The 21,504-nt window shown below is 40.3% G+C and overlaps 2 protein-coding genes across 12 annotated transcripts in view; one reads left to right on the forward strand and one right to left on the reverse strand.

Annotated features, from left to right (window-relative positions):
• BTBD10 (BTB domain containing 10) overlaps window positions 1–11,082 on the forward strand; it is a 72,949-nt gene extending 61,867 nt beyond the window's left edge. For all 6 annotated transcript variants that reach the window (XM_012780739.2, XM_012780745.2, XM_012780740.3 and 3 more), the window contains 2 exons: window positions 2,257–2,367; window positions 9,956–11,082. In XM_012780739.2, coding sequence (XP_012636193.1) covers window positions 2,257–2,367; window positions 9,956–10,266 — 422 coding nt within the window. In that variant the 3' untranslated portion in view covers window positions 10,267–11,082. The remainder of the gene's footprint in view (window positions 1–2,256; window positions 2,368–9,955) is intronic.
• A 770-nt stretch (window positions 11,083–11,852) lies between these two features.
• BMAL1 (basic helix-loop-helix ARNT like 1) overlaps window positions 11,853–21,504 on the reverse strand; it is a 104,278-nt gene continuing 94,626 nt past the window's right edge. For all 6 annotated transcript variants that reach the window (XM_020286565.2, XM_020286562.2, XM_076002160.1 and 3 more), the window contains 5 exons: window positions 20,841–20,929; window positions 19,149–19,257; window positions 17,827–17,920; window positions 14,004–14,106; window positions 11,853–12,523 (listed from right to left, as the gene is read on the reverse strand). In XM_020286565.2, coding sequence (XP_020142154.1) covers window positions 12,363–12,523; window positions 14,004–14,106; window positions 17,827–17,920; window positions 19,149–19,257; window positions 20,841–20,929 — 556 coding nt within the window. In that variant the 3' untranslated portion in view covers window positions 11,853–12,362. The remainder of the gene's footprint in view (window positions 12,524–14,003; window positions 14,107–17,826; window positions 17,921–19,148; window positions 19,258–20,840; window positions 20,930–21,504) is intronic.

Below are 21,504 nucleotides of genomic sequence, written 5' to 3' on the forward strand. Positions count from 1 at the left end.
GCAGCAGTGACTATTTTTTTTTCTTATTCCATTTGTAAATTTTTATAATTAGCATCTTTGGGGTTTTTTTGTTGTTGCTGTTAGAAAATCTATCTTACAGTTTTTCTTAATGAACTCATACTAGTATTTTTTTTTATCAGTTTCATAGATTGAGAAGAAAAGTTGAAATAATGACTCAAGGAACTGAGTATATAATAGCCTAGCATTTTGTTCTGTACTATAGTCTGTTGAGTTGGTAAGGATTAGGGTTTAAGTAAAAAAGTAGTACAGGAATATAGAAAGTAATAAAACGTTTTAATCTCTGATTTTTTCCATCTTCTATACTCTTCTCTAAAAACAAAACAAAGCAGACTCCAAATGGTATGCTTTTTGACTTCTAAAGAAAAAAAGATTTTCAAAAGATTATTTTAACACTAGTTATGGTAGCACTTTTCAGTATTTACATTGAGATATTTCTGGCTGGGCACAGTGGCTCACGCCTGTAATCCTAGCACTATGGGAGGCCGGGCGGGTGGATCACTCAAGGTTAGGAGTTTGAGACCAGCCTGAACAAGAGCAAGAGCCCCGCCTTTACTAAAAATAGAAAGAACTTAATTGGCCAACTAAAAATACATAGAAAAAATTAGCTGGGCATGATGGCACGTGCCTGTAGTCCCAGCTACTTGGGAGGCTGAGGCAGGAGGATCTCTTGAGCCCGGGAGTTTGAGGTGCTGTGAGCTAGGCTGTCGCCAAGCACTCTAGCCTGGGCAACGGAGTGAGACTCTCCCTCAAAAAAAGCAAAAAGCAAAATAAAAAAGAGATATTTCTTTTGCATGACATACTTAAATGAGTATTGTAATTTTTTTGTGGATAGTTGTAGTGATAGCCATTTCTGTTGCTATTTCCTGAGTCCTAGGCTCTTTGCTGACAATGGTTTTCTATAATAATATGTGGAATAAAAAGATATACAAAACATAAGAAAAATGAAGGGTTACCAAAAATCAAAAGAATTATGCTAAATTCTGTTGAGAAAAAGGAATGAATAAGCTTATAGTTTACTTTTCAAAAGGTTTGACTCCAAGAAAGTAGAGCCAACCATAGAACACAGAAATAACATGTTAGTGAAAAGGTTATAATAAACCTGCCTTTTTGTTTTCCATTGTTGAACTTCCCATTTCAAAATTTTTTTTGTTTTCTTTTTTTTTTTAATCTTAAGCTTTGAAGCTTAGAAGGACTTACATACTTAATTTTTACATAATTTGTCTAAATATATTGCCAAGGTTTCCAACCTGAAGAACATTCATTTGAAGAGATAGAGTTAGCCTTTCCAGCATGATTTTTCTAAATGTGACTTTATGGCAGATGCTATCCTTTCTGAGATGTCAAAAAATCTTTGTCTTAAAATACTAGCAATCTTAAAGATGTATTAATAATCAAAAATTTACCCCATAAGTAGAATTTGTATACATATTTTCCTTTTATTGGCTCTTAAACCAGCATGTTTGGTTTGTGAGTGTGTTTTTCTTTTTTTGAAAAAACCTTTGCAGTTCACCTTTTAAGGGAGATAACTCCACCTGAAAGAGAGAAGGCGAGGAAGGTCCATCAGTCTAACTCCCTGAAGTTCCCAGCACATTTGGAAGACTCAACATGTTGTCAGTGGAATGTCTGTCCTTTGCAAAGCCAGTTTGCTCTAAACAGACTAACCTAGGCAGAACTTGCTCGAATCTGCCATTTTTAACATCAATATTAAATGGGGCTGTTCGCCTGAATGGAAAACAGTTTGTGGGGGGGTCTTTGCCTTTTGGGAAATTATTAATAGTTGCTCAATCCATGAAATGTAAAATGTTTCTGTTTTGTACTCTTTGACAAGGCAGTTTTTCCCCTTCTAGACTAGGCCTTGTAGGCATTTTAGCAAAGTTCTTTACTTTGCCCATGTGATAATGATGTGATATGACATCTTCTTTTTTGAAACTGGGGGCAGATCCCATTCCAATAAGCACATATGTGATGTATCTTTCAGAAGGAGATTCTTCCTATGGATTGGGTTACCTGACTGGTTATCAAAGCTTTTCTTGTTTCCACTTAAGTAGACATTTGCTTCTATATTAACTGTACTGAATATTGTCCTGTCATGTTGGCTAGTCATCCTTTGGCATTACTGCATCCATTATTTGGGCTTTTAGGGCTGTTAGATCCCTTTGATGATCAAGATAAATTTAAGTTTATCTCTAAGTATTTTGATTATAATACAAAAATTTTTTTTCTTTTTGTTTTCAGTTATTTATAGCACAAAATTATATAGATTTTTCAAATACATTGAAAACAGAGATGTGGCCAAATCAGTTTTGAAGGAGAGGGGTCTTAAGAAGATTAGATTGGGAATAGAAGGTAAGACATTTTCAATTAATTTTATTTTGGAAAAACAAGGTTAAAAACAATTGGATCCTGTTTAGAATATAATTTAAATATTTTGAGAAAAACTCTGAGATAACTACTTTCTGGAAATTCACATAAAAGCAGTACTGGTAGCTTTCTGGTGTCTTAAAGTATAACAGCTATTTTCAAGTTAAATACAAATTAGAAAACTTCATTTATCTTATTTAAATGCATACATTTTTAGATAGCCTTTTACCTTATGATTTAAATGAATTTTTCCATATGCCTTTTCCAATGCTTCTTTCATTTTAAAATGCCCTTACTAAGAACAAAGTATCTTTCTTAGCATAACATAGCATGGTATAAAGAGTAAAGGCTCTGGAGTCAGATTGCTTGTCTTCAAATCTTGTTACTTCATAGCTCTGTGACCTTGACCAAAACACTTAAAAACTCTGTGCATCAGTTTATTTATCTCAAATGGGAGCATTAAAAAGCATTTTCTAAGGCTATTGTGACATTAGAATGAGTTTATACATGAAAAACACAAAAGTGCCTGGTACATAGTAAATTCTTGGTTGGTATGTGATTGTGATGGTGATAACGAAGATAATAGTGTGATCAATAACCTGGTTGAATCATTGGAGATCATAATAATTGGCTGTTGGGACTGGGAAGAAAGAATGACCAGAAACAGGATTTTTGCACAGGAAGGGGAGTAGACTTTGGGCTTAAAGAGCAGTGGAATTATTGACATGTGAAGCATTGCTGGGTGCATGATTTTGTAAACAATGGGATTTAGCAGCATGGTCTCAGAGCTAGTGAGAAGGCAATTAGCAGCTACTTTATAATGGAAGGACAGGGAAGGCCTCTGAGGAAGAGACATTTGAGCTGAAGCCTGATGATAAGGATGGTTCTAAGAAGAGAAAACAGCAGGTGCAAAGGTGTTGAGGTAGGGATGAGCTTAGTATTTGAGGTACAGAAAACATAGATATGGCTGGTATAATAAATAAGGAGATTTGAAGAGATATAATTGGTATGCAAGTTGGTAGTAGAAGTAAAATAGGGTCAGAAGATACAGTCTTGTAGGCCATGTTAAGGAGTGTACTGGCCAAGTGTCTTAAGGTGAATCTCTCAGATTTTCTGAGCATCAGCTTTTTTTTTATTTTTATAGAGGGTATAATCCTCTGTATGTCTTAGAGGATGGTTGTGATGATCAAGTGAGATTTGCTAGAAATTACATCCTTCCCATCCTACTTTCTCTTTCTCTACATGCCTGCTACTTTACATCCTTCAAATCTTCTGAAACCTTGGAACTTCTGTGAAATTGCTCCATAGAGCAATCTGTTATATAATACTCTGTTCAGTCATGGAGTATGAGCTTCTTAAGAAAAAGCAAGTTGCATTTTGCATACCTAACATGTGGCCTACTTCCTAGGAACAGGGGATCTCAAATAGTGAATAAATGATTTACAGAAAAGCTACATATAAGTTAGTTACTGAAAGTGAGGACTTCATTCTCTGTCACAGGGGAATAATAACAGTGCTCTAAGCATTGAGGTCAACTCTTAAGTGAATTTCATATAATCATAAATACCTAATGACAAGTATTCCTTACCATTAACCCCATTAAAAACCATTAAAATAGTCCTCTCGCTCTTTCTCTCTCTCTCTCCACACACACACACACACACACACACACACACAAAATGATACTTTACTTCTAAATATTTTAATAAACATCTCCAAAAATATTTTATCACACCCAAGAAAATTAATAATTCCTTAGTATCAATCCCCATTAAAATTTCCCAATGCTCCCCAAAAGTGTCCTTTGTAGCTGGTCTCTCTAAACTAGGATCCAGTCCAGGCCCACACCCCATAACTAACTGCTTATTATGTCAGATCTTTTAATCTAGAATAGCTCCTTATTTATGACCCTTCCCTATTGAAGAGTCTAGGCTGTTTGTCCTGTAGACAGTCCTACTTCTGGATTTGCCTTACTACTTCCTTGTGGTGTCCTTTGATTTATTCTTCTGTCTTCTGTAAATTCCTATAAAGTTAAGTTAGATTTAAAGGGTTAATTTATATCTATGCTGATTAAGTGGGTGACAGCCTGATCCCTCCATTATAAGATTAAGCTGTTTCGGCGGGCTCACGCCTGTAATCCTAGCTCTCTGGGAGGCCGAGGTGGGCGGATTGCTCAAGGTCAGGAGTTCGAAACCAGCCTGAGCAAAAGCGAGACACTGTCTCTACTATAAATAGAAAGAAATTAATTGGCCAACTAACATATATATAAAAAAAAAATTAGCCGGGCATGGTGGCACATGCCTGTAGTCCCAGCTACTCGGGAGGCTGAGGCAGGAGGATTGCTTGAGCCCAGGAGTTTGAGGTTGCTGTGAGCTAGGCTGACGCCACGGCACTCACTCTAGCCTGGGCAACAAAGTGAGACTCTGTCTCAAAAAAAAAAGTAAAAAAAAGATTAAGCTGTTTCTTGTGTGACTTTATTTTGACACCATAAGAGTATACAGCTCCTGAATAATCATTACTAAAGGTTTTAAATACTAGTTGATAATTTTTGCTTGAAATAGTAATTGCATTATGGATTGCAAAATTATCATTTTCTAATCCTATCAGTCCATTTACATTTATCACCTGGTGGTATTTTGTAAAATAGAGCTTTTTTCTATCAAATGAGGCTATTTGGTTATCCATCATTATCTCTATTTTTAAGAGGAAGAAACTGAAACTTAAGAGGTTAGATAACTTACTAAAGTTGCATTGAAAATAAATAGCAAAACCAGTACTTGAATTTAGGTTTCTGTGATTTCAGTCTTGAGTGTTTTTGAAATACTATATTAAGTGGAAAATTTTTAATACATTAAAAATTTTTTATAAATTCTTAAAATTTTACAAGAGGCAAATCTACAAGCTTAGATAAATTGGACTTGACTTTGGCAGGACAGTAACTGACCAGGCCCTTCTACTCTTCTTTCAATAACTGCTTCTAGCTCCTGAGGCATTCTTTTCTTTTCCCAACTAATGTGTAGACTCAGAGCAACAGCCACATTTTCCCATTTTCTCTTGAAAAAATAAATAGAATAGCCACAATTCCACTAGAAATGTTGAGATTTTTCTGGAATAAAAGAAAAAAAATTCAGATGTCCATCTTGGCCATTGTGTAACTTCCCCCCGCCCCCCAACAAACCCCCGCCCTCCCAATTCCAAGTCGATTATTAAAGAAAAAAAAGAAACCTGATTATTAGAGTATTGAATGTGTTAAGTTTCATGGGAGCTAGATCGGGTTGGTATTTAAAGGATACAAGAAGCACCGGAAAGAACTTGGATTTATGAGAAGGAATGATGGAATATAAGGCTAGATAAAAGAGTCAGTCCTACTATTGTCTTGCCATTCCTGCCTAGGATACAGAAGGTAGACATATTCACAATCCCATCTAATTAAAGACTTCATTACTTTGTCTTGAGCTTCCTATATTCTGCAAGAACTATAATTCAATAATATTATTTCAGAGGTTTTTTTCCTTTAATGTCAGACTCTGTTGTAAGTCTCAGTCAATTACTCTGACAGAACAGAGCTTTCTGTTAAGTTCAGGACAAGGTTGCTAATGATGGGAGTAAGGCCATAACTAATATGATCTGCTAGTAGCAAACCATATTAGTAGTAGCAAAATTAGTAGCATATTAGGAGTAGCAAACCCCTGTAGTCCTAAACTGCCTTTAGAACCCAATCATATGAGAGTGAGAGATGTTGTTCTAGTAAAGGATAGGTCAAACAGACAAAAAACTCCAACGAAGTGACTTTCAGTGGAACTGTAGCATGGAGAGCGATTTAGGCAGGAGTTATTTATGCTTTCCCAGCCATGCCCCAGAGACATTTTTATGTAACAACAAACCCACAGACCCCAAAATCCTGCTTATAATTAAGTAGAATGGACCTTAGACAGGCCTGACTATAGCAATATTTGAATATGAACATGGTTTCATAAAACTAAGAATATTTTTTAATCTAGCAGACAATATTAGTTATGGCCTTACTCCCATCATTAGCAACCTTGTCCTGAACTTAACAGAAAGCTCTGTTCTGTCAAAGTAACTGACTGAGACTTACAACAGAGTCTGACATTTAAGGAAAAAAACTCTGAAATAATATTGTTGAATTATAGTTCTTATAGAATACAAGAAGTTCAAGACAAAGTAATGAAGTCTTTAATTAGATGGGATTGTCAGTTTTTCTACCCTCTGCATCCTAGGCAGGAATGGCAAGACAATAGTAGGACTGGCTGTTATCACCAAAAGCTCAGCTATATACAAAAGTCCCAATTCTCTCATTCTGTACCTGTGTCCAAAATTTTGTTCTCTGCAAGATTTAACAAACTAAGCTTGAAACAAATCTGAATTTCTCTTTCTTTAATAAAGAGTATAATTTATTCATAGTTTCCCCCATCTGTCCCAAATCTATATTATCTTTTTTTTCCTTCTTTTTGAGACAGAGTCTTGGTCTGTCACTGGCTAGAGTGCAGTAGCAGTCATCATAGCTCACTGTGACCCCAGACTCTTGGGCTCAAGCATCATCCTGCCTTAGCCTCCCAAGTAGTTGGGACTACAGGCACATGCCACCACACCCAGCTAATTTTTTCTATTTTTTGGTAGAGACGGGGCCTTGTTTTTGTTCAGGTTGGTCTCAAACTCCTGACCCCAAGCAATCCTCCTGCCTCTGCTTCCCAGAGTACTGGGATTATGGGCATGGGCCACCATGCCTGCCCCTGCCCCCCAATCTATCTTCTAATGTTACCTCCCACTGTTTCCCAGTACAGATGCCATGCTCCAGTCATATGTGTCTTAGGGTCTCCTAAACACATCTGGTATGTTCCTACCTCTGTATCTTACCTTATGCCATTCTCTCCTTTGAATGATATTCTGCCTACTTTGCTCTTCCTTTATTTCTTCCCATCCCAGTCTTCTTCTCATCCATTAAGATCCAGCACAAGGAAGGTCTTTAAGAATTTTTTTCTATTTTCGCCCATTGGAATCCCATTCTTCTTTTGAACTCTTTACACTTCCACCAGTGCCTTCATACTTTCTCTTAGGAGCATACATTTGCTTTTGGGGATGTTCTTTGACTTTATGAACAATTTCATCACTCGTAATAGACCATAAACACCTTTATGGCAGCACCCTGGCATTACAATTCTGTGATGCATAGCTGCTAAGTCATTACTTGAATGATTAGGCTGGTAAATCTCAAAGTCAGGGACAGACTTTATTTTTGAGAAAAAAAAAATTCTCAGTAAGATGGATATCCAGGAAGAGATTATCACTTGTAACTGATGTATCGTGGTAGTTCATTCATTTTTTGCTCAAATATTTGTTTTGCTTTCAGGCACTATAAGCTAGGCATGGGGATACACAGATAAAGATGCTGGCTTTGGCATATAAGAACTCACTAAATAGGTGAAAAATTCAGACATACAAAAAGGTCATTACAATTTAGTGCTGTAGATAGTGTTAAAATGGGAGTGCTGTAGAGCATAGAAGTGAATGATTAACTCTGTGGAGAGTCTTAATGTTTTTGCCAGGGATAAAAGAAGGTGAAGCTGCAGGGGCGAGAGGGCCAAGAGGGAATAGGCTGCAGAACCATTTGTGTAAAAGCACCAAAGCATATTTAGGGGAAAGTTTAATACCGTGGTGGGTATATTTGAGAGCTGTAGAGTTAGAGGAAGTATAGCATGATAACAGATGAGATTAAGTAGGTTGGAACCAAGTTGTAAAAAAGCCTTGTATACTATGTTAAGTAGTATGGACCTTTCCTTTAAGCATGAGGAAACCATTGGTAGTTTTTAGGCAAGGATGTAATATGATTGTGTTTGTCTAGAGTGGTGATTCTGTGTGGAGGACAGATTGGAATATGAGATGGGAATTTTAAAGTCTTTAAGTAGTCCAGGAGGAATGAAGGATAAGGTAATAGAGATGGAGACCTTTCTGATCTCTGCTTCTGCCAATCAAATGGTAATTGACTGGAAATGTCAAAGGAAGAAGACATTCTATAGGTATTTAGAAAGTTTTTAGCCTTGCTTACCTTCTGCGCCTCCCTTACCCCCACCACTTACGCACACACTCCACACGTGGCTAAAAAAATATAGTAGCTACCAATGATATCTACGTATAGTCCCTTATGCAGTGACCATTAAGCCCGTACTAAGTGAGGCCTTTCCATTTCTTTCTGATTCTGATTGTCTAACTGGCCCAGGAGCCGGTCTAACTAGCTCATTGCAAGTTTTTTTTTTTTGGGAGACAGAGTCTCGCTTTGTTGCCCAGGCTAGAGTGAGTGCCGTGGCGTCAGCCTAGCTCACAGCAACCTCAACTTCCTGGGCTCGAGTGATCCTTCTGCCTCAGCCTCCCGGGTAGCTGGGACTACAGGCATGCGCCACCATGCCCGGCTAATTTTTTCTATATATATCAGTTGGCCAATTAATTTCTTTCTATTTATAGTAGAGACGGGGTCTCGCTCTTGCTCAGGCTGGTTTTGAACTCCTGACCTTGAGCAATCCGCCCACCTCGGCCTCCCAAGAGCTAGGATTACAGGCGTGAGCCACAGCGCCCTGCCTGCAAGTTTTTTATAATTAAAGTTTTATTGAAACATATGCATGCTCATTCATTTACATATTCTCTGTAGCTGATTTCACTTTACAGTGGTATTGTTGAGTAGTTTCATTAGAAACCTTGTGGCTCACAGCCTGAAATATTTACCATCTGGCCTTTTATAGAAAGTGATTGCCAATACCTAGTCCAAAGTAGCAATTCTTACTAGTAAAAAGGAGAGAAGGGATTTGTAATTGTTTCTAAAGATAGTTTATCTTTGGAGAAATTGCCTTACTGGTAAATAACTGAAATTTTTCTAAATATAGGGTTGTCCTTACTAGTTTTCACTTTTTAGTGACTATGATCCAAAGGAGGGAGGTATTAATAATTAGGGAAAGCTGCTTTGGAAATGTGAATCTAAATTAACTGCTTGGTTGTTGAGAGTAGTGATGTTAAAATGATATGGGAGGTTAAAATGCTGCCTTGCTGACCTAGGTACAGAAATATCTAGAACCACCTGCAGAGCTGTACAGCACTTTGTCATTTAACAAAAAAGGAAAGAAAAAACCCAGAGCAATAATGGAGTTGAGACTTAGGTTTAAGGAAACCAGAAGGCTAATTGGCAATAAACTGTAGGCCTTTAGGACAATCCTGTGAAGAAAATGATTTAGGGACATCAAAGATACACAGCTAGAGCCCAAAATCTGTTCTAGATTATACACCATCGCACTGGGGGCCCAACCCCTCCATACTTTAGGAATGTTTTTCTGGTGGTTGGTATATTAACTAAAAGGCTGTGGAAGGTTATGCGAGTTAAATCAGTAGGATTTTAGTTTCTGGCTGTTGAACTGATGAGTAGGTGAGTGGAGCATTGTTTTCCCTTCTTTGTCTAAATTTTTATTTATTCAGGATCTATAGCAGAAAAGCCCTCTAAGGCAAAATTGAGTGTGAAATGTTTGCATATATGTGTATCCTCAGTTTTTAAAACCTTTTTTTCCTTCAGGTTATCCTACCTACAAAGAAAAAGTAAAGAAAAGGCCTGGGGGCCGCCCAGAAGTGATTTACAACTATGTCCAAAGACCCTTTATTAGAATGTCCTGGGAGAAGGAAGAAGGAAAGAGTCGGCATGTAGACTTTCAGTGTGTAAAGAGTAAATCCATCACCAACCTTGCAGCAGCTGCCGCAGACATTCCCCAGGACCAGCTGGTAGTCATGCACCCCACTCCGCAAGTGGATGAGCTGGATATTCTCCCTATCCATCCCCCTTCTGGCAACAATGACCTCGATCCTGATGCACAGAATCCAATGCTGTGATGCTGATGTTCCTTGAAACTATAGCATGCTACTCTTCACAGTGATGTTGTACTCTCCTCATTCTGCACTGCAAGGCCACTCTTCTTCTTCATTGTGAGATGCACATAACAATGTTTAGGATATTGCAGTGTAGGCTTTTTTAAAGACCAAAGGTAGCTGAATGGTTTTTTAAATGAGTACAACTCTAGCATCCTGAAGTTCCAGTTATATAAATGTATTTGTTTACCAGTAGGTTTGTGAAATTGGTTCTTTGTATGGGGGACAGTCCTTTTTCACACATCTAGGTTTTTTTTAGAAGTGGTTGAAATTGGCAGCTGGGGTGCTTTCAGCCTAGATTGATACTCATCACGCCCCAGATAAAATGCAGAATATTATATAGTTGCACTTTATAAATGGTGGTTAAATGGAACCGTTCAAGCCATTTTATAGTTGTGATGCACAATATAACTTAAATAAGTGCTTCTATCAAAGTATTCCTTCAGTAAAATGTGTATAGTTTGCTGCCCATGATGAACAAAAAATGAGTATTTATGTTGGGCTTATTTGAATGATTAGGATGAGATTCAATGCCCATATCCTAACAATTCGGTTATCTCCAGTGCCATTTCACCCTTTAGAGTGAGTTACATGCAGGGATTGTGGACATCAGAGGTGGTTTATTATCCAGTCTGCCTTACCCTTAATCTGTTCACAGATATTTATTTACTAATGCTTTGTTTTCTTAAGAGTTATGGGATAGGAAAATGAAGTGTTTGCTCTTCATTTACTAAATGATTGTAAACTCGAGTTTTTCATCAAAATAAAATTCCATTGTTTTAATGTTTCTGACCAAATTTATACCCACCTTGACCAGATTTTTAGCTTAATTAATTAGCAGATTTCCTGTCTTATTGGTAACTAGAAATCAAATAGTAGCTCAGGGAACTCTAACTTGGTATATGTGTGATGAGGCACTTAAATTCCCTACTAATTATAAAATATCCTATAAATCCAAAATAATACCAGAGCTAAAAAGAGAGTTTTTTCTAGTCCAACCTTATATGAAGGGCAAAATGACTTTACTAGGTCATATAGTAATCCTAAGTTTCACAGCCAATTTCTGATACTAGTTCAGTGCTTTTTCTATTGTACCTTGCTGCTTTGCTTAGCAAATTATTCATACAAATACTACTTTAAATATTCTGTGGTCCAATTCAAGAAGGAATCAGAAATATTTAGGAGTCTGGGGTCACTTAGTGTTTGAAGCCATACAATTGCAAATAATGGTAAAGAGGGGTAGCAGTAGAGAAACCACTTTGTTACCTATAATCTTAAATTTATAATTTCAGAGGATTTGAAATTTATATGTAAACAGTAACATCTTTGTTCTCACATAAAATTGCAATAATTCGGAAATGAACTATTTTAACAGCACAGCTAAGCTAGCAGTACGGGGAAATTATGCAAACCCCAGAATTATGAAAGCCAGAAAGGCACTGCAAATGTTAATTGGCAAGGATCATCCTTAAACACCCTCTGTAGAAACTGATGATCCAGCTCTGTAGCATGTAGAATATTTTTTCTAATTATTTGAAATGGGAACAATATTTATAGAACAAGGGAAACATTTATTAAAAATATTTAACTGTCTAATACATTATACTTTAACCCATATTTATAGTAAAGGATTCTTACAAGGAAGAATAAACAGCTTTATGATACAATTAGTATAAGAAATATCCACATGGGGGACTTCTTTGTAGTGTAAAAACACCATACATCTGAAATGACCATTTGCATATAAAAGCTACCAATGATGCTTCTGTGCACAATGATTAAAAAATTCAACACAAACAGAATCCAAAATATACAATTAATGCAAGCTATCCACAGCTAGCCCAATAATCAATGATGAGGAAACACTGGAGCAGGCTTAGTTCCACTTTGTCTGAAGTTACACATAATAAGATTGACTTGTATCAATGGCTCTGAGATGGCTTTTATGAAATCAGTACATAAAAGCTGTTCTCTCCTTATCCAGTAAGCTTCACAGACTGTAAAACTCCACCAGTAATGCACTTTGATACTGTAGCTGTTGCCAAAGCAACATGTAGTGTTTACAGCGGCCATGGCAAGTCGCTAAAGTCAACAGGGCCACCCAGCCCAGCATCTGCTTCCAAGAGGCTCATGATGACAGCCATTGCTGCTTCATCATTACTGGGACTACTTGATCCTTGGTCATTGTCTATCATGTCCATACCTATGTGGGGGTTCTCACCTGTGGGAGGAAAGACTGGTCAGTAATAAGAATACCAAAACATGTTTAGAGTAAATAAGCAATTCCTAACCACACTTTTAATAATAGGGTGAGAGAGACTGCTTTTGGGGCCACATGGTTATGGTTTGACTATTTTTACATTGCTGTTTTTCAGAAGAACCAACTTGTTAGCAATAAAAAAGTGGTTGGCCGGGCGCTGTGGCTCATGGCTGTAATCAATCCTAGCACTCTGGAAAGCCGAGGCAGGCGCATTGCTCAAGGTCAGGAGTTCGAAACCAGCCTGAGCGAGATTCTGTCTCTACTAAAAATAGAAAGAAATTAATTGGCCAACTAAAAATATATAGAAAAAATTAGCTGGGCATGGTGGCACATGCCTATAGTCCCAGCTACTCGGGAGGCTGAGGCAGTAGAATTGCTTGAGCCCAGGAGTTTGAGGTTGCTATGAGCTATGCTGATGCCACGCCATGGCACCTAGCTGAGGCAACAGAGTGAGACTCTGCCTCAAAAAAAAAAAAAAATGCTTAGAATTTGATAAATGTTAAAAGTATTTGAGTCAACCTCATTTTAATATTCTTATATAACCAGTTAGGGGGAGGGAATTACAGAAGGGCAAACAGGAAAGGAGAGATTAGGAATAAAGATCTAGAAAGACAAGTAGAGACAAAGATGGATGTGATGGGATAAGCAAACTCTCATCACTTAATGATTTTTTTTTGTTTTTAGCCAATCAAATTTAGCAGTAGGGGATTGAATACCAACTTTAGTGACACTAATGTTAATAAGTTCTGATAACCCACTACCATCGGACCCGCCCACTTAATGATTTTTAATACCCTCTGAAATGCTTAGCGGTCATGATTCTAAGCTTTATCTCTGAACCTTCATTGGCTCTCCCCTTAAAGAGTTTATGCCCCATGTGGGAGAAAGCCTATTAGGTCTAGGCTACTGTAACTTCCTCTTGAGTTCCAGGGACACACTTGGACCCTCACCAAAACAAACATTAAAGTCAACTTTGAAGTAGAGATTTGAACAAATTTTAAACTTTTATTCTGTTCTTATCAAATTTATCTATAACTAAGTTGTTTTATATAATTCAGTTTTTTTTTCTTTGAGACAGGGTCTTGCTCTCTTGCCTGGGCTGGAGTGCAGTGATATCATCAAAGCTCTCTGTGCAACCTCAAACTCCTGGGTTCAAATGATCCTCCTGCCTCAGCTTCCCAAATAGTGGGGACTACAGGTGCGCACCACCACACTCAGCTAATTTTTTAAATATATATTTTGTAGAGATGGGGTCTTGCTATGTTGCTCAGGCTGATCTTAAACTCCTGGCCTCAAGTGATCCTCCCATCTTGGCCTCCCAATGTGCTAGGATTACAGGTGTGAGCCACCCTGCCTGGTCTCAATTCAGTTCTTAAAACTGACTTTATGCTAGATGTTTTGCAAGATCACTGCAATGGGAATGAATAATAATGCCACTTACCCAGAATAGAAGAACTATCAGAATATGGATAACCTGGATTCTCCTGAGCCTGTCCTGGTAGTAGGCCACTGGAAGGAATGTCTGGAGTCCCTCCATTTAAAATCTACAAAGAAAAGGAGAAAAGTATGACATTTTCTACTCCAATATGGAATTTTCAATCAGTAACATGTGCAATGTCACCAAGAAAAGGAAGCACGTTGGAAAGAGGAAGCGGGGATGAGAGAGAAGCTTCAACATGGCTTCAGTTTCTTCTTGTATGATGTCAAACAAGGAACTATTAGGAATGGTCATAGCAAGAAAAAAACCTTTCCCCTAAACTATTCTCTTCGTTTGATTTAGCCTATACAGGTAACTTAAAGGCTGAATAAAATCCCTAAGAGCATTCAACTACTTGGAATCATATCATGCTGCCCACATATTTCTTAAAGGCCAAGGCCTAAAATCCAAGGAGCCCAGGTGGGCAGTTCCCCAGTAAGGGAGTAAAACATAGTAACAGATGTTGCTGAAGAAGAAATAAGTGGACTTGTTAACAAGCTGTGAAGAGACACAACTCTGAGGAGTCACAAGTGAACAAAACACTAGACGTATTAATACATCCCTTATCACCTAGCTGCCAACTTCAGTAACCTGTGGTTTAAGTTCTTCAGATAGACCACTAGGAAACACGATTACTACTCAATACCAGAACTCTAATTCTGTCTTGCCCCCAAATCATGCTCCCCGCATACACACCCCAGCCCCCAGTTTCCTTTCCCTAGTTGAGTCTCAGGGAAGAGCATCCTTTGAGAAGTATCTGGATATAGGTGAGGAAAGAGTGCGTAGCTGCTGGATTTCAGGAGACACAGTTATTTCAGGCCTTGCCAGTAGGTGGCATTATAATTTTCTTTATTTCCACAGTTCAACTTTTTGGTCTATGGACCCTTTTACACTGTTAAAAATTATTGAGGGCTCCAATGAACTTTTATGTAGGCTGTACTTATCAATATTTAATATATTTTCAATTAAAATGAATATATTTTTTAAATATAATAAACCTATTACATGTTAACATGAATAATAAGTAGCATTTTAATGAAAAAATCATTATTTTACATTTTTTACAAGTATAATGTCTGGCTTAATAGATTTCAATTAGATTCTCATGTCTGGTTCTCCAGTCTGTTTAGATATTTGATTCAAGTACATGAAGGAAATCCAACCTCCTAGAGATACATAGTTGGAAAAGGGAAGCATATTTTAATTAGCCTTTTCAAAAATTGGAATATTCTTCTCTGACACTACATACAAACTCAACAAATGGAAGTTTCTTAAAGGTTAGTTACAATGTGGAATATGAAACCACATTAATGAATTTTTTGTATTCTTGCTAAAATCCATTGGTATATCTTGGTACTTAGGGATGGATCTTTTACCCTTGGATGATTTTGAAATATCTTGTATTGGTTACTTAGAAAATACCACCTCACTGAGTTATGCAGATTTTCCAAATGTTGACACATTCCATTATATAGCATCAAAACATCACTATTATTGATACTACCTATCTCATCAAAAATAGCTTTTAAGTTTTAGGAAGCTTTCAAGCCCAAAGTAGCAGATAGAAGTTTTCTAAAAATTCCTGTTTTTGCTTGAAAGCTCCAATTTTATCATTGGCAACAAATAGTGTCAAGTTATTTTCCTTGAAGTAATAGGTTCACTTCATTTTTAAGAAATTGTATGCTAAATACCTAAGACTGAATAACCATAGTTTGCTAGAGTAGAAATGATGTCCCATGAAAAAAAGGAGCTTATTCAGCTCACAAATAGTCACAGAGTGCTTTTTCTTGGGACAAACTTCCTACTTTGCAGCACAAGCACTTTATGCATATTTCCCATTTTGTCACATCAAGTATTAAAAAGATGTGTATTCAAGGATTTTATAAAAGTGATTTTTACTGCTTCATTAAGGACATTCTTAAATGAAACTGGCTTTTAAGTTATTTTTTTATTGCAAGTGTGTGGTTGAAGAATACAATGACTACTAGTAGTTTGGTGCCACTGCTCCAATTTGGGCAAAACACCAGCAGTTTTACCAAACAGTGCTTTTATCAACACAGTGAAAAAAAAATAATATTTTAGTATTATTATGAAAATAGCTTTGACCTTGCAGATCCTTGAAAGGACCTTGCTCCCCGCCTCCTGCCCCCACCCCCAAAGAAAAGACCACAGATGACTTTTGTGGAAATCCTGCTTATCTGAACCTGCCTTAGTGTTTCTGGATATCCACACTCTCTTGGGACCTATGGAGGCTCACCCTACCTCCACCAAAGCCCCCCCCCTTTTTTTGGTTCTGTGATTTGGATACAAATTAGCCTCCCTTTTTAGCGTGATCTTGCTGCCATGTTTAACTCCGTCTTGTTCAGGCTGCTTAAGACTTATCTTATGAGAGAATACACACAGAATTTCTTCTCACAGACCCATTTTTATAAGCCCAAAGGAAAAAAGAATTCATAAACGCCTCAGAAATACCTAGGGCTTTATGATGCAGAGCACAGCTTTGTATTTCTGGTAGTCATTGATATGAAAAGAATTGGAAGTCATGAAATCAGGATCGTAGTTGGGGGCCATACTTATTAACAAATGCTGGGAACCCTGGATTTTGTCATCTATGAAGTTGTGGGGATAAGACAAGAGAATGTATATGAAAGTCCTTTGAATAATACTTAAACCTATACTAGAGTAATAACCTTTAAAAGCTGAGTGTAGAGTCCTTGATAATAACAAGAAGTCAAGTGCCTAAGAGTTGAATTGAGAAGCAGAGATGAGAAAACCACCCTAAGGAGACGGTGATCCAGTATGGAGGGAAAGATGAAAACAGATGAGTGATTTCTAAACCCATTTATAGTGTAGTCTTCTAGGCAGCTCTTCATGAAGACCAGTGACCTACGAACTACTTGTACCCAATGTAGTTACATCACAGGCAACCCAGGCAGCAGATTCCCAAGTATTCTGCAGCTGTAAAATGTGGCTTGACTTCCAAAGTACTGCTGGTGGTATGGCTGTTTCCAGTGCCTGCCCTAGACACTAATAATATTCCCTCCCTGGAAAACTCCTGGCAGAGAATAAGATACTCCTCTATGTGAGGTACCATGTTTCCCCGAAAACAAGACAGGGTCTTTTATTTATTTTTCCTCAAGACACCCTAGGGCTTATTTTCAGGGGACGTGTTATTTTCCCCTCAAAGCCTCAGCTTGCAGCACGCACAGGATGGCCGGGACCTGACCGGGGGAGCCGACCTTGTTGGTGGGGCTGCCCTCACCTTTCTGGTCACCTCTGGGATAGTAGCTGTCACAAAGGGGCAGATGAGAAGGGATGCTCATCTTTACCACTCCGAGACGAAATGCGTGGGCTGTGCAGATACGCTGCATAGCCACGCCCATTGTTAGGTCTTATTTTCGGGGTAGGGCTTATATTGCACAAATGCTTAGAAATCTTGCTGGGGCTTATTTTATGGGTAGGTCTTATTTTCGGGGAAACACGGTATTTACTAATCCATCTCTCATGGGAACTCGTGAATTGCTCCCTCAGAAATAAACTGACAGTTCCCCATTCCTTGGAATATTCTTTCTGCCTTCCTCCACTCATATGGAAGAAATCCTCTGAGGACGTCAGTAAGCCACCCTAGCCTACCAGTATGCTTTGCACCCAGCCTCACACGGATGCATTTACTTGAAGGAGGAAAGAGTCCAAATTTTTCAGCAACCACAACTGTAATTCTACACTCCCACCCCCAACAATTCAGAGCTTGAGCAAGAGGCTCTCTAGCCTGAGTCATCAGCCTCACCTTCTTGCCTCCTGGAGAAGAGGCATCAGGGGGAGGTGTACTCGTGATGTTCAATGGGCTGGAGCCACAGCTGGAAGGTGAGGACCCTCTTATCCTGCCAGAGAAGAAAACAGTTACATTGCCTTTTTTTTCCTAGTAGAGTATGTTTTAAGGGGTAGGAGTGAGAAAAGATGAAGATTTAGACTAGGGCTTGGCAAACTTTTTCTGTAAGGGCCAGACAGTAACCATTTCAGATTCTGCAAGGCTGTATGGTCTCTGTCATAGCTACTCCATTCTGCCACTATAGCATGAATGCAACCATAGACAATATACAAATGTGTGGGTATAGCTGTGTTCCAATAAAACTTAGTTTATAAAAATAGGTGATAAGCTGGATTTGTTCCAGCAGTCACCAGATCTAGAATGCAGTCCCTGAAATCAAGCATCTCATTGACAAAGCCCTTGGATTAGGGTTTGGATTTAGGTTGATGAATTTCAAGTGTGGCCAGTTTTATTTCTTCATAGAATCCAGATGAGTTGGAGGAGACCTTAGACGTTTAACCTCCATCTTTGATACCATGGACTGGAATCCACAGCAAACAATTCATCCTCGTCCCTATACACACTGTTTAGCTGGTAAATACTCTTAGAAAATGAAGGGTACCAGGGTCTGAAAATAAGCAGCCAAGTAGCAATTGTAATAGCAGCCTGCTAAAGCAGCCAGCTGGGAAAGACTGGATCTGGGTCTCTCAGCTAGTGTAGCCCTCTGCATAGAAGGCTTACACAACTGAAAAGCCACCTAAACTCTAGTCAGGCTGAAGGACTTCATGAAAGGAAGCCATCGCTTGGCACTGCAGCTAAAGTTCAGGGGCAGTGTGGTAGAAACTATGTGACCATCAGGCTCTCAGCGACTACACAGATGAATGCAGCTTTTAATTTTTGAACACTCACTATACGTCAGGCTGTATTCCAGGAATTTTCCTGAGTTCCCTCACAATCCCGACACAATCCTTTAAAACAGTGCTTCCTTTTATGGTTTAAGTCAACAGAGAGTAAAAGGTAAAGTGAAATCTCCTAATCACAGTCAGGTGGAGAGACAGGCCCAGGACACAAACCCAGGTGGACTGCTTCCAAACTCCGCTTTCATATGGAAAAGAAGTTGCCCCAAAGAGAGCTGCCTCTATTCCTAGCTGATCTGCTTGGTCTCTATTATCACCGGTCCCTATCCCTGGATGTTTAGTAGCAATCTCCCACCCAGTTGTGACCAAAGGTGTCTCCAGACATTGCAAAACATCCTCCGAGGGGCAAAACTGCTAACGGAGCAACTGGATGGTGTTACTTGCCTGTGGATTTCCATGATTTCCTCAGCAATCATTCGACCTATTTTTCCTGCCCCAGCCCTTGTTCCCCCTGGAATCCCTGGAACAGTGGGGTGGGTCCTCTTTGGGCCACCTAAAACAAAAGAATCTGAGAGTGGGAAAGGGGAAAACTGAGGAAGAAATGCTATTATGTATTAAATTAAAACCAGTTCATCCCATGATCCACTTGAAGTTCAACAACAGGGTTGTGACTTGAGGGACAGTAGAGCCATAGCTTGTCAGGAAAAGGCATTCCCACAGGGAAAGGCTCAAGTTTCCTTCTAGGATAAGAGGCCAATGTGTTGGCATGAAGCATCTAATTCTTTCCCTTCAAGTGCTCATAAAAACGTTTGTTGAAGACCATTGAGCTTCATGCCAGGGTTATGGAGATAAGTCCCTGCCCTCAAGGAGCTCACAGTCTAACAAGGGCAGACAAGTTGAACAAGGCTAGAGCAAGGCGTGATAAGTTTGACAGGTAAGCACAAGGCACCCAACTCATCCAGGCCGAGGTGCAGCTTTCTGGAAGAGGTTAACTCCGAGCTGAATCTTGACAGGTGAGTACGAATTAGCTTGGCAGAGCAGTAAGGAGAGGGAAGCATTCCAGGCACAGCACCCACCACGTGCAAGAGCACTGAGGCAGGACAACACTTGGGAGACTACCCCACGGGATTCCTCATGACTGACGGGGGCCTGATAGACAAAACTGGAGCAGCAGGTACCAGGGGGATCATGAGGGCCTTGGCTACCGTACTAACGCCCGGCGCCCACATTGGGCAGGGAGTGCTAACAGACTCTGCACAGAGGAGGCATGCAGGAGGTTGGGTCGTTAGAAAGTCCACTGCAGGAGAATGAGCTCTAGTGGAGGACGGGGTGAGGAGAGTGCGACCAGAGTTAGGAAGTTATCTGCAAGAACCCAGGCGGCGGATGAGGAGGGTGCGGAGGCAACAGCGGTGATGTTTAAGAGATAGAAGGGGCAGGACTTCATGCTTAGCTATAATGAGGGAGAGGCAAGAGGCAAGGTTTCTGGTTTACACAACCAATCAGGTGGGGACTGCAGAAAATCAGTTGGAATATTCTGAATGCCAGGTGCCTCTGGGACTCCAGGTGGCTCTGTCTGGGAGGCAACTGGAGAGACAAATCTGGAGCTCAGGACAGAGACTGGGGCTGGAGATGTGGCTGTGCGAGTCATCGAGGGACAGGTGGGGACTGAAGCCCTGCCTGCCAGGGTGGGCCCTGGATGGACCAGCCCAGTGTGGAGAGCAGGGGTGAAGGCTGAGCCCCGGGGAGGGAGCCCGCTGGGACTGGCACATAGTCCAGCACTGACAGACACCTCCCAACCACAGGAGGGCTGGGACAGTCACCAAAGAGCACATCACAGCCACCGCAACACAGGAGGAAAGCACAAGAGGAGCAAAGAGTTTGCTATTTGAAGGGCTTCCAGGGTCCAAGCACCCTCAGGAAGGGCAACAACGAGTTCCCACCAGTCCAAGCTCGACAGAGAAAGTGAGATGACAGCGTCCTGAGCACTCATGGGGAAATCAGCAGCACATCACCTGCGCAAGGCCTCCCTTGTTCCACAGAATATGAAGCCAGGGGACCCCGAATACTTGGGGGGACGGTATCTGGCCACAAGCAGATCTCGTGGGCAAGCCCCGGGCCCCAGCAGTGCATAGTTACCTTCTCCAGAGGGCAGCATGCTGTCCATGCTGTGCGGGGACGCTGTGAGCTGCGGGAAGGTTGGGTCCCCGCCTTCCAAGACGTTGGCTCTGTGAACATCCCAGCAATAAGGAAACGTGAGTCAGGCCTGCTCAGAACCGTGCACCTTTCACCTTGGCCAAGGTGTCCGGTGTCCACTCTGGACCTGGACAGGCCAGAAAATGAAGTGTCTGTCTGAGTGGCTGAACTCGTCTTCTCGCTTTTTGATAGTATGAGGGACAGCACCCCGGCCTTTGGCCTCACTGCGTGCCTGGACCTTCCTGATCCGTGTGGGACACAGTCCAGCAGAGGCGGGCGCTGCAGCTGCCCACTGCCGCTGCGACAGTGCCTCCTCCTGCCAGCCTGCGGGAAACCCAGCCCAGCCCCCTGCCCAGCTCTAACCGCAGGTGGGGTTTGGACACCACAGGGAAGGAGGCGTGAGAACAGGCCCATCCTTCTCTTCCCCTGCTCACCTAGCAAGTGGCAGCCTTTGAGGTGGCATTCCAGCTGCCACTGCTCGGGCCACCCGCCCATCCTCAGCCAAGGCCAGTATGAGCCTTTCGTGGATTGTCAACCCCCTCCCTCTGCAGCAGCACAAGAGGATGCCTAGCATGCAGGACTGTGAATTTAAAGGTCGGCTGCTTCA

This window comes from Microcebus murinus, chromosome 4 (assembly GCF_040939455.1).
Source record: "Microcebus murinus isolate Inina chromosome 4, M.murinus_Inina_mat1.0, whole genome shotgun sequence".
Lineage (NCBI taxonomy): Eukaryota > Metazoa > Chordata > Mammalia > Primates > Cheirogaleidae > Microcebus > Microcebus murinus.